Consider the following 12,440-nt stretch of genomic DNA (forward strand, 5'->3'; position numbering starts at 1 on the left):
ATAGGCCATTTGGAAAGATCACTTTGGTACATTACAGAGGGCCATTTGTTGGAGTGTGGTATAGAGATGTGGGTTTTTCCTAGAAGCAAGAAAATTAGTCAGTTGAAGAGGTCCTGAAGCAAAGCAATGTCAAGAGTACTGGGGAACAAAAGTCACATTTGTCAGATGTTTAATAGGTTTGATCAAGTGAACTTGTGACTGAGTAGAGAAAGAAGTCTCGTGCACTTCTCAGATTTGGAGATTGTACAGCTGGATGAAGAAGAGTGGCGTCCAGTGTGATGAGAAGTTCTCATGAAGAAAAGTTTTCATAATGAGTTTTATTCTGGGCCTTTTAATTTCATTTCGTTTCCATTTGTATCCAATTGAAATGGTTTCTTGTAGTGGAGACTGAAAGTAACAGTGGCTTCAACAAGAAGTTTATTTCTCTTAGGAAAGGAGGCGAGGAGTTGACAGTCTGGGGCTGATTTGGTATTTCGGGGGTCTCATCAAGGACTCAAGCTTATTTAGTGTTTCTGCTCCATCGTCCTTAGTGCATTGCTTCTACTCTTAAGGCTGTTGCATGAATTAACATGGATGCTGGAGTCCCAGCCATCACGTGTACAATCCAGGTAACAGAAAGGAGGCAGGCAGGAGGGGCAAGAGAAGGCACACCTCCTGGCTGAGATGCCTCTTTACACAGCTTGTCTGGCAGCTGTACACTATATTATCTCTTGGCTAAGAACTTTATCATATTTTCTCATGGCCACATTTAGCAAGAAATTGTGATCTTAGTGCATTGGAACCCCAAATAAAATTAGAATTCTTTTACTCAGAATGGTGGATAAGGGACAGGTAACCGGCAGTCTCAGTCCTAAACACCTTTTAGATACTTGAAGACAGTGGTCAAGGGATCCAATCTTATTCGACAGTATTTCTTCTCTGGAAAGTCTCTTTGACCGTCTGTTTGATATACGTATGTGTGTTTTTTTAATTTGTGTTTTTAGCATGTGCCCTTCTGTTTCATAGCTTGTGTACTTGAGAGAGATGTTGTTAGCGGACCTCGGTTAGTACTGAGATGAGCATTTGCACCTCTTTTTGGATAAATTCTTAGTCATCTTAGGACCTGACCACAGAAAATAAAATTATTCAGAATTTACAATGAAAAAGAACAAAATATTGCTGACCTGTTTTTTTTACTCAGTTGTGAAACAGGTACAGAAAAGTTCACATGACACGAGTGTACAGTTGATGAATTTTTATACACTGAGCATTTCCGTCTATCCAGCACTCAGATCAAGAACGTTACCTAGCTAACATGTTTTTTAATGTAAGTGTAATTGTGCCCTATTTAAGGAGGAAGAAGGACATGTTTTCTTCAGCTTCGCTATTATCTTTCTCTTTTATACTGCCACCTCTATAACTATAATTTAAATGATGCTCAAGGATTATGTGATCAGCTAGTAAGAGAAATACTGAGATGGTCCCAACTTCCTGTAAAAGAAAATGAAGATTGTTCAGGTATGCTTTTCAAAAATCAGTATTTTTGTTTGTTTGTTTGCTTCTTTGTCTTTTAATGCCATCTGTTGAGTTTAATGTATTTTGGTTCATCAATATAAAATCAGTATGTTTAATGTTAGCAATTTGTATTTACAGGTTTAGCTATGAAATTGCTTATACATAAAAGTTGGTTGCTCTGTTGCATTGTGGTGAATTTTGGGACTGTCAGCTTCTTAGCAGCAAGGATCATGTTTTTGCTTGTTTTTAACCTTTGAGTCTCTCAGCTTAGCGGCACTTGCCTGCTGAACTGTTATAATTGTTGTCTCAAGTCTCACAGCCCTGTTTGTTAGACACAATGTCAGGTACCCAATGTCAGGTACTTTCCCTTAACATGTTTGTATTTTCTCTAATGATTGCTTAAGGTGGTTTGCTAAAGTGATCAAAATCACTTTCTGACATATTCAGGGCCTTTTTAAAATCTGTTTAAGAGATTATAGAATATTTGGATTGTCCTTTTTTAAAAAAGGTGTATTTAAATTAAGCAATAACCAAAGTGAAAGACAGGCTTCCCTGGTAGCTCAGTGGTAAAGAATCAGCCTGTCACTGCAGGAGACACAGGAGACACCGGTTCAGTTCCAGGATGAGGGAGATCCCCTAGGAAAGGAAATGGTAACCTATTCCAGTATTCTTTCCTGGGAAATCCCATGGACAGAGGAGCCTGGTAAGCTGCAGTCCATGGGGTCACAAAGAGTCGAACATAACTTAGTGACTAAGCAATAGCAACAGAGTGAAAGACATCTATATGAATGAGCACATAATGTATTTATAATGCTGCTTTACAGTGGTAGACCATGAGAAGTCTACTTTGCATATGAGTGTGTCAGAAAGGCCAGTGTGTCAGTACTTTCTAAATGGAGTTCATGACTCTAGATGGAGTATTTGGTTTTTTTTTTACTAATAACTGATTATTTATTGGTTTAAAAATCATTTACTGATGGAAAGTAGAGATCAAAAGAAATTAGTTTACAAAAGGCTTTGAAAAATAGATTGAGAAGGTTTGTAAAACCCTTTCTGTGATTTTTACCAGTTTATCATTTTTGTCCAGAACAGTATTAGTTTGTTTGTTTGGTTTCAGCCACTGTGGTTTCTTTCTTTCTTTTTTTTTTTTTTTTTAATTTTAAAGTGAGATAGATAGTAGAATGGGCTTCCTGGGTAGCTCAGCCAGTGAAGAATCCACCTGCAATGTAGGAGACCCCAGTTTGATTCCTGGGTCAGGAAGATCTCCTGGAGAAGGTCTAGTATTCTTCAGTTTCCCTGGTGGCTCAGACAATAAAGAATCCACCTGCAATGTGGGAGACCTGGGTTCGATCCCTGGGTTGGGAAGATCCCCTGGAGGAGGGCATGGCAACCCATTCCAGTATTCTTGCCTGGAGAATCCCCATGGACAAAAGAACCTGGCAGGCTACAGTCCATAAGGATCGCAAAGAGTCGGACACAACTGAGCGGCTAAGGACAGATGGTAGAATACTATGAAATTTTATTCTGGGACTCATATTTTCTCTGCATTTTTTAAATTTAATTTTTGTTTTATATTGGGGTGTAGCTGATTTACAATATTGCGTTTCAGGTGTACTGCAGAATGATTCAGTTATACATTTACATATATCCATTCTGTTTCAGACTCTTTTCCCATATAGGTTATTACAGAATACTGAGTAGAGTTCTCCATGCTATACAGTAGGCCCTTGTTGATTATCTTATTTTATATACAGTAGAGTGTATGTTTTACTCCTAAACTCTTAATTTATCCCTCCCCACCCCACCTTTCCTCTTCGGTGACTGTAGGTTTGTTTTCAAAGTCTGTGAGTCTGTTTCTGTTTTGTGAATAAGTTCGTTTGTATTATCTTTTTAGATTCCATATATAAGTGATACCGTATGCAACCACTGTTTATGGATTTCCTACTCTGATATTTGTCTTTTTAAATTTGTGTTTATTTAGTAGTAATATAGGTTCATTTTAGACAGTTTTGAAATATGGAAAGGTTTAAACAAAATAAAATCACTTTTAATGCTACCATTTTTGTCTATGTGCATTCATATATGTTTATTACCAGAGCTAATATTCTGTTTTGCAATCTTTTAAATTTAATATTGTGAATATTTTCCAATGTAAATAATATTCTTTTAAAAAACCTAGTAAGCTTTTTCCTTATTATTGGATATTTTAGATTGTTACCACCTACTTACTATTTTAAATAATGTTGCAGTGAACATAAATTTTTGTGAGCATTACTAATGTCTACATGTTAAATCTTGAGAAATGAGGTTACAGAGTCAAGACTTCTGATGCCTAGTGTTAGATTGCCCTCCGAAAGGACTGTTAGCTGTGTATGAGTGGAAGACATTTATGTGTGACTTTTTTTTCTTATGTGTGACTTTTTAACTGACTGGATTTTTTTTCCAGCAGTATTGTCATGATATGATATAACTGTCAAGATAAGTTGAACCTATAGTAATATATTTAATTTTTAATGATAGTTGTTTAGAGTATTTTAAGCATATCCTCTCTTGGTCAGGAGTCCCCAGGACTACTCCCCACGTTCAGTGATTCACAGGGAGAATGCGCAGGCCTCCGTATATATTGAACCCGGGCCCCCTGCTGTGGAAGCATAGAGCCCTAACCTCTGGACCACCTGTAAATCGCCTCAAGTGACTTCTGAGAAAGAAAGATACTTTGCCTTTATTGGGGCCATAAATGTCATAAAAATTAATCTTAATTTAATATTTATCTTGTATGGGCTTCCCTGATGGCTCAGCTGGTAAAGAATCTGCTTACAGTGCTGGGGACCTGGCTTCAATCGCTGGGTTGGGAAGATCCCCTGGAGAAGGGAATGGCTACCCACTCCAGTATTCTGGCCTGGAGAATTCCGTGGACTGTATAGTCCATGGGGTCGCAGAGTTAGACACAACTGAGCGACTTTCACTCACTCAGTAGTTTTTAGCTATTTATTTTCAAATATCTGAATCCAGTTTATATTATTAAGTTTCAGTTTTTAAATAGGGATGGCATGTTTGCTCTAGTTTATGTCAGAAGCACTCTAGAAATCATAATGTAACTCTCTCCTCTGCCTTTTCCCTCCATTCTACACGTTCCCCTTGTCCATACCTCCCAAAAGAATCTTAATAGTAAAGAGTTAATGTTATGGGAGTATACTAATAATACAGAAACAGACATGAAGAATCACTGTTCTGGCTCTTTGTAGTAAACTCTGCCTCCTTGAACTAAAGAAAGAAAATGAGAAAGAGGAGGAAGAAAGGAAAACAAAGAAATGATAAGCTTGCAAGTCCATTATAGCTGGATTGTTTTTATAGATCCTTCCACATTTTTAGAAAAAACTGGTAACTTGAAGTCATAAAAGAGTTCCTAAGTGTATGTGCTGATAATTTTGAGCTTATTATTTTATTTTTGTTCTATTGTCTTTAAGAAATGTAGATACCTGTTACAAGTTACCTTGTATAGGCCAGGGGTGTTGATCTCAGAAAAAAGTTTTAATTATAATTTTCTTCTTGCATCATGTTAGGAGCTTAAATATTCCTACTTTTGCTAGTTTGATCGGAATCTCCTTTGCTCATTTGGTGTATCCTGCAGCTCCTGAGAAGTCTCCTTGTGAGTCTGGGGTGACTGGAAGTGTTCATCCCGAAGCCGCGGTGAGGGTGGTCCAGTCCATGGCTCGCTTCATGGCTGCCTACTTCACCAATCAGCTGCTGTGCATTTTGCCACCTCACAGTGTGAATGTTCTTCCTCCCCTTCATATTAAAACAGGTAATAGAATAAACAAATAATTTTCTCACCTTGTTTTTGCACAGAATATTTAAAACAATTTTACACAGTGATCATTGATCTGTGGAAATAATACTGTCTAGCCTAGTGCCTGACATGTAGGTGACTGTTTACGAATGAATATAATCTGAGAAAGGTAATTGCTTTGAACTTGTTTTTATTGAATATGTATTTTTTTAATTGCAAATTTTGGACACTTTGGTGTTTATACAGTTTCCTTTTTTTTTTTTTAAGTAAAAGAGCTATAAAAATGGTAATTGAAGAAATTCTGAGTATTCTAATTTCAGTTCAGTTCAGTCACTCAGTTGTGTCCGACTCTTTGCAACCCCATGGACTGCAGCACACCAGGCCTCCCTGTCCATCACCAACTCCCCGAGTTTACTCAAACTCATTCTAATGTAGAATTTAATTTTTGGACATTTTACTTTTATTATTTTATTTGGGTCATTTTTTCTTTGCTCTATTTAATCATGTCCTTATATTATCTGATCAAACTGTATGTATTTACCTTTATTTTGTATAATGCACTTTGATACTATTTCTTCTGTTTCTTTGTCTGCTCAGTTTCATTTTTTTAGAAGTGCCAACATTTGCTGCATGACCCACTTAAAGAGACACATTCTTCAGTGTTTAAAAAAAAAAAAGCTATTCTAGAGTGTGTTAAGTATTATCTTAGGCCATTTTGTATGTATCTTCCTTGTGGTTTTGTGTAGAAAGTATTGATTAAGGAGATGTGTGTAGGGAAGAATGAGTTCCTATGTATAACTGTAGTTAATCCATTTTCTTTTATCTACTCACAGAGCAGCCCTTTCGGCTCATTCCTCTGCAACACTCTAAGGTGGCCAGTGCCGTCAGAGAGCAGAATCTTTCTGATGTGTGGACCGTTGAATATGCCCTTGAATTATTATTGATTGGTGGCCTGGTTCCAGAAGCCGTGTGGTTGGCACATAAACTTGGAGACTGGAAGACATCTGTTTCTGTTGGTGTGGCTTTTCAACTCTTCTGTAAGCATGGTAGCAAATTCACGAGGTATGTATTTTTAGGCACATCTAAGTTGGACTGCAAGGAAGTCCAACCCGTCCATCCTAAAGGAGGTCAGTTCTGGGTGTTCATTGGAAGGACTGATGCTGAGGCTGAAACTCCAGTAGTTTGGCCACCTCATTCGAAGAGTTGACTCATTGGAAAAGACCCTGATGCTGGGAGAGATTGGGGGCAGGAGGAGAAGGGGACGACAGAGGATGAGATGGCTGGATGGCATCACTGACTCCATGCGCATGAGTTTGAGTGAATTCAGGGAATTGGTGATGGACAGGGAGGCCTGGCATGCTGCGACTCATGGGGTTGCAAAGAGTGGGACACAACTGAGCAACTGAACTGAAGTTAAAAAAGTACGATGGTGTTATCTAAAGTGTTTCTTATTTCACTCATTGCTGATATTTACACATTTTGTGGAATCCTTAGTTCAGCATTGTCCAATAGAATTTTCTTTGGTGATGGAAATATTCTGTATGTGCTGTCCAGTCTGATAGCTACTAGCTACATGTATTTATTAAGCCCTTGAAAGGTGGCTGATAAGACCAAGGAACTGGATTTTCAATCTAATTTAAATTTAGAGAGCTACATGCAGCTAGTGTCAACTGTGTTAGACAGCTCAGAGGTTTACTTACTGTATTTAAATATCTATTTAGCACTTTTACTTGTTAGTAGGAGAAGGCAATGGCACCCCACTCCAGTACTCTTGCCTGGAAAATCCCATGGACTGAGGAGCCTGGTAGGCTGCAGTCCGTGGGGTCGCTAAGAGTCGGACCTGACTGAGCGACTTCACTTTCACTTTTCACTTTCATGCATTGGAGAAGGAAATGGCAACCCACTCCAGTGTTCTTGCCTGGAGAATCCCAGGGACTGGGGAGCCTGGTGGGCTGCCGTCTCTGGGGTCGCACAGAGTTGGACATGACTGAAGTGACTTAGCAGCAGCAGCACCCTCAAAGGGCCTATAGTCAATGGGAGAGGGAGAGTTTTCTCCTTCCCAAACAGGATTTACATTTTAAGCTAATCAAACTAATCCCTGCATTTTAACTCTTATGAATATTATGGCATTGCTGTGTCTTTGAATTCTCTAGGACAGAATATCAGAGTGGGTAGCCTTTCCCTTCTCTAGGGGATCTTCCCAACTGAGGGATTGAACCCGGGTCTCCTGCATTGCAGGTGGATTCTTTACCATCTGAGCCACCAGGGAAGCCCATCCATGGTATGGTAGGGAGAGCAATAATATCAAGTGAGGGAAAGCCAGGAAATACTTTATATGGGAGATGTCATTTGTGATGGGCGATGAAGAGAAGATGGAATCTTGACAAAGCAAGTAGCTGTAGGGAGAGAGAACATTCCAAGCAGAAGCAGAGGCACGAGGCCCAGAGCACTTAAGGTTTCATCTGGAGAGTCTGTATGTAGGGCAGCAGTGGGCGGTTAAGCATGGGGAGCTATATCAGGACTGTAATTGTGGAGGGCCTCAGTACTCTCCTCAATACAGCATTTCCTCAATTACTTCTTTTCTAAACACAAGATGAATAACATGGACTTCTCTGGTTCTTAAAAATTTCATGTTTAGTTCTTGATGTGTATATGTTTCCTTTTTTAAAAAATTGTAATTATTTCCCCCTAATTTGGTGTGATTTCAGATCCAAGGAAAAGAGTCTGAATCTACCATTAAATATGACTCCAGCACAGATTTTTCAGGAAAAACTACAGTGTTTCCTAGGTCAGCCAGCCTCTTTGGAAGCAAAAAATGAAATGAACTCAAAATGCAAACAGTTTACAGGTGAGTTACCTATGTATGGTCAACCTGTGTATCAGCTTAATACAAAGCTTATGGTATTTTAAAAAGCTTTTAAGTACGCACACATTTGTGAATATTTTGGGGAAAAAAAAATAAGACTAAAAAATTCCCAGTCTGAACTTCTAGTTCTGGCAATGTCTTTTTGATGATCTGAAAATTTTCCCACAATAAATACATAGATACAATGTGTTTCTAGATAAAATATAAAAATATGCATTTAAAGGCTCAGATTTAACATTTTAAAGATTTTCTTAGGTATTTACCCAAGAAAAATAAAAATCTAGGTTCACTGAAAAACCTGTATGTGAATGTGCATAGCTTTTTCATAACAGCCAAAAAAACTTGAAACAACCCAAATGCTTACTAACTTGTGGATACATAAACAAATTGTAATTTATCTGTAATGTGTAATAATAAATAATAAAGAGGAGGAAACCACTGATAACATGCAACCACATGGATGAATCACAGAACCATTATGCTGAATGAAAGAACTTATAAATAAAACTACCCACTATATGATTCCATTTATATAACATTTCATAAAAAGCAACACTACAGGGACAGGAAACAGATCAATGTTTACCTAGAAGTAAGGGGGGAATTGAGGAGAAGGCAATGGCACCCCACTCCAGTACTCTTACCTGGAAAATCCCATGGACGGAGGAGCCTGGTGGGCTGCCATCTCTGGGGTCATACAGAGTCGGACACGACTGAAGTGACTCAGCAGCAGCAGCAGCAAGGGCGGAATTGACAACAAAGAGGTATGAGAGAGCTTTTTGGAGTGATACAAACGTTCTCATAGCCTGTACTATTTGCCAAAACTCATTGAATTGTGTATTTTTAAAAAATGTTTATTTATTTATTTGACTGCTCCCATCCTTAGTTGCAGCATGCAAGATCTTCTATCTTAGTTTTGGCATGCACACTCTGAGTTGAGGCCTGTGAGATCTAGTCCCCTGACCAGGGATTGAACCCAGGCCCTTTGCACTGGGAGCGAGGAGTCCTACCCACTGGACCACCAGGGTGAACTGTGTACATAAAAGGATAATTTTAGTGTATGTAAATTATACCTTTACAAATTGATTTAAAAACAAAAAGCTCAGCAGATGGTTAGTAAACTAGAAAATAGATTTGAACTCTATATACATACACAAAATATATAGAAAGATAAAATATATCCATATATAGATAAAAAGAAAACATTTGGAAAATATGAAAGAGAGGTTAAACTTTGTATTGAACAAGAAGATGCAACATATATTTAGTAGGAGTTCCAATAGAGCCACACTAAATTCTGGATGGTGACGACCTCTGGAAGTAGGAAGTGAAATAGGGTTGGTACCTAAGGAATTTCAACTGTAGCTATAACATTTTATTTTTTACCTAAATTGGATATAGAAAACATGAATATCAGGCAGGGATGAAAAGTCAGTACACGAGTGTTTTCGTAGTCTATTCCCTAAAGTGTGCTTTAAGAGAATTCCTAATGTAAAAGTCCGTAAGTCTACAGTTCTGCCACCTGCATCTGTTTGCATTTTGTTCCAGAACATTTCTCCATTTTTACAGATATTTATAAAACTGAAGCCTACTGTATGGCTATTTCATATATTTTTGTTTTTTTGTTTCTTTAGCTTCACAAGTCCTTTTATATAAAAGTACTGTGATTGACTATTAAGGAAACGAAAATTACTGTCTCACTGCCTCCACATAATGCTTTATATTCTTTTTTTGTGTTTCTTACATTCTATTTTTCCCATTAATGTTTTCCTTTTATTATTATTTTTTGAGTCATGATTATATTCCAAGCACGTTTTTATTATGTAGTTGTGTTACAGTATCTTGTATAATTTCGGAAAGTCTTTGTGCTCTACTACTTTTATAATCTTAAAAGTAACAAAATCTTAAATTTCTGTCCAGAAGTTTGAGTGTTTTGCATTTTGACCAATACGTTTATTTTTGGCAGTCAACTTTTTCAGATATGAAGCTTTAAACTACAAAATAGAAGGAAAAGTATAATATAAATTGTAACTGCTTTACCTAATTCTGTGTTTGGCAGATCCCATTGAAGAAGAAGATGCAGATCTGCTGTTTGCTTCTGTGCAGGAAATACTGAAAGCAGCAGTTATGGCTGACGCAGATATTCTCTCAGGGACTTTTCAGCTTCTGATAAACTCTGCCAAGGACTTCAGTAAGAAACTGTGGGGCTTAGTGCCCGTCGGCTTGTATCTTCCAGCTCCTCCATTATATTGTCCTCAGCCAGCTGTTCTTAGTGAAGTAAGCTTAACCTTTTAATTTAACATTTATTTTGTCCACTTTTTAAAATAATCAACCTGATAATAATCATCAAGTTAAAAATGCAAGCTCTGAAGCCCACTTCTGGATTCCAGCTTTGCTGTTTATTAACTGAATAGTTTTCTTGGGCGTTGCACGCAACTGATGTTAAGTTTCCTTATCTGTAAAATGAAGACAGTGATAGTACCTCTGATAGCGTTGTTGTGAGTACCACACGAGACATCCTGACACATAGTAAACATTCTGTAAATGTTAAAATTATTTTGATAATAAAACAAAATTAATAGATATTTCTCGGTATCCAGGTATTAGTTTAAAAATAAACATTTGTTTACCATAGAAAAATAATGAGTGTCAGAATTTAGAAATCATTCATCTCATTGTCTTTGCCTCTTTTGAAAGACTTAGTTTGATTTTCTTTGATTGGAAAGATCATTGTTTTCTTCTGTACTTTTCAATTGATAGTTCTGTCTTATAAATCGCAATTACTGTATTCCTCTCAGGACCTTTTCCTCTGCTCTTTTTGAAAATAGTAACATTACAATTAGCTGGTTTTAAGGTTTACAGTGTTAATGTGAACTGTTTACATTTGAATTGTTTTAATATTTGATTAACAGTTTAAATCAATTCTGGTATTGTTTCTTACTGTTTCAGAATTGACAGCTTCTATCTTTATCTATTAAATCTGTCTTCTGTCTTTTTTTATTTCAGTTATTTGTTGTATTCTTATTTGTTATGTTTCGAGTTATGTTTCAATATGTTAAAATATTTTATTTGTTGATATTTCACATGTGATATATTGCACATGGAAGGAATAAGTAATCCATGGTATTTCTCAGTAATTCCTCTTTCCTCTCATGTCTGAGTCTTTAGTATATTGGTTTAGGGATTAGAAATAACATTTAATATATTTCTGGATATGCTGTGCTGATACTTGTTTGAGTACTAGCAATCCTTAGTAGTACTTCGTTTTATTATTTTTTATTAAAATAAGCCAGAATGGTAGGATTTCTCTTAAATGTCACTCTGTACCAATTAGAACCCCTGGGATTGAAAGTAACAGAAAACTTGGTAAGTATTGACTGGCATAATTGAGAAGCCCAGTTATGTTTCCAAAGACTTGGGCTCTTTCTCCCTAGTTTGTTTTCTATCAGCTTCAGTTTAAGGCTGGCTCCCTTTGTGGGAGCCGGATGACTACCAGCAGCTTCTCAGGATACCTTGTCCATGCCCAAAGGGAGTGGGAAGGGGAGAGAGAAAAGCAGTAAATGTATTTCTCTCCCAGCATCCAAACAGGAGTACTGAGAGTTACTCTTGCGAGACCCATCAAGGTCACTGGCCAGTCCTGGAATCACACACCTTGGCTAGGGCTAAATGCACAGTGTTGCTTGGCAATTGATTAGGGCCTTCCCTGGCAGCTGGGGACATAGGAACAGCTCTCCCTGAATCATTTAGCTGTGTAAAAAAGGGGCAGATTCCCCCCCTGCCCCCGCCAAAATAACTGAGTATTTTTAAGAAATGGCAGTGGTAGAAAAATGTTAGGGAAGCAAATGTTCATAATATTTGCATTATCTCATTTCTGGAAAATTAATCTGTAATCATGTGTTGAATCAAGAAACATTTATTGGATCCCACCACATGTTGGATTTTGTGCAGTAGATGACAAGGCCTTTGCTCTTGACCAGTCTCAACAGTGTGGGAAACAGATACATAAATTAGCAAGAATAAATCAGTAAAAGCTACAATGAAAATCTGAGCAAATTGCCATAATACCACAGAATGGAAGAGTTTCACAGAAGAGGTGACACTGAAATATAATTGGATTTTTCTAGGCAGAGGAAGGGAAGAGGCATTCTTTTTGAAAGGAAAGATCTCTGTAATGTTCCCCCAGTAAAGTCAGGGATGGTGGGCTTTAACTATTATAACTGAAGGCTTGGGATTAGAATTGATTTATCCCTTTACACTGAGGTGAGACGGGTGTTTCCTTGACCCTGGAAA

General features: G+C 37.5%; 1 protein-coding gene across 7 annotated transcripts in view; it reads left to right on the forward strand.

Moving 5' to 3' along the window:
- Positions 1-12,440, forward strand: part of LOC104998547 (chromosome unknown open reading frame, human C5orf42) — a 107,714-nt gene that overhangs the window by 18,543 nt on the left and 76,731 nt on the right. For all 7 annotated transcript variants that reach the window (XM_010853763.1, XM_010853765.1, XM_010853766.1 and 4 more), the window contains exons 15-19: positions 1,333-1,497; positions 5,126-5,299; positions 6,118-6,346; positions 7,993-8,132; positions 10,210-10,427. In XM_010853763.1, the coding sequence (XP_010852065.1) occupies positions 1,333-1,497; positions 5,126-5,299; positions 6,118-6,346; positions 7,993-8,132; positions 10,210-10,427 (926 nt within the window). The remainder of the gene's footprint in view (positions 1-1,332; positions 1,498-5,125; positions 5,300-6,117; positions 6,347-7,992; positions 8,133-10,209; positions 10,428-12,440) is intronic.

The sequence above is a fragment of the Bison bison genome, unplaced genomic scaffold (assembly GCF_000754665.1).
Source record: "Bison bison bison isolate TAMUID 2011002044 unplaced genomic scaffold, Bison_UMD1.0 scf7180017864331, whole genome shotgun sequence".
Taxonomy (NCBI): Eukaryota; Metazoa; Chordata; class Mammalia; order Artiodactyla; family Bovidae; genus Bison; species Bison bison.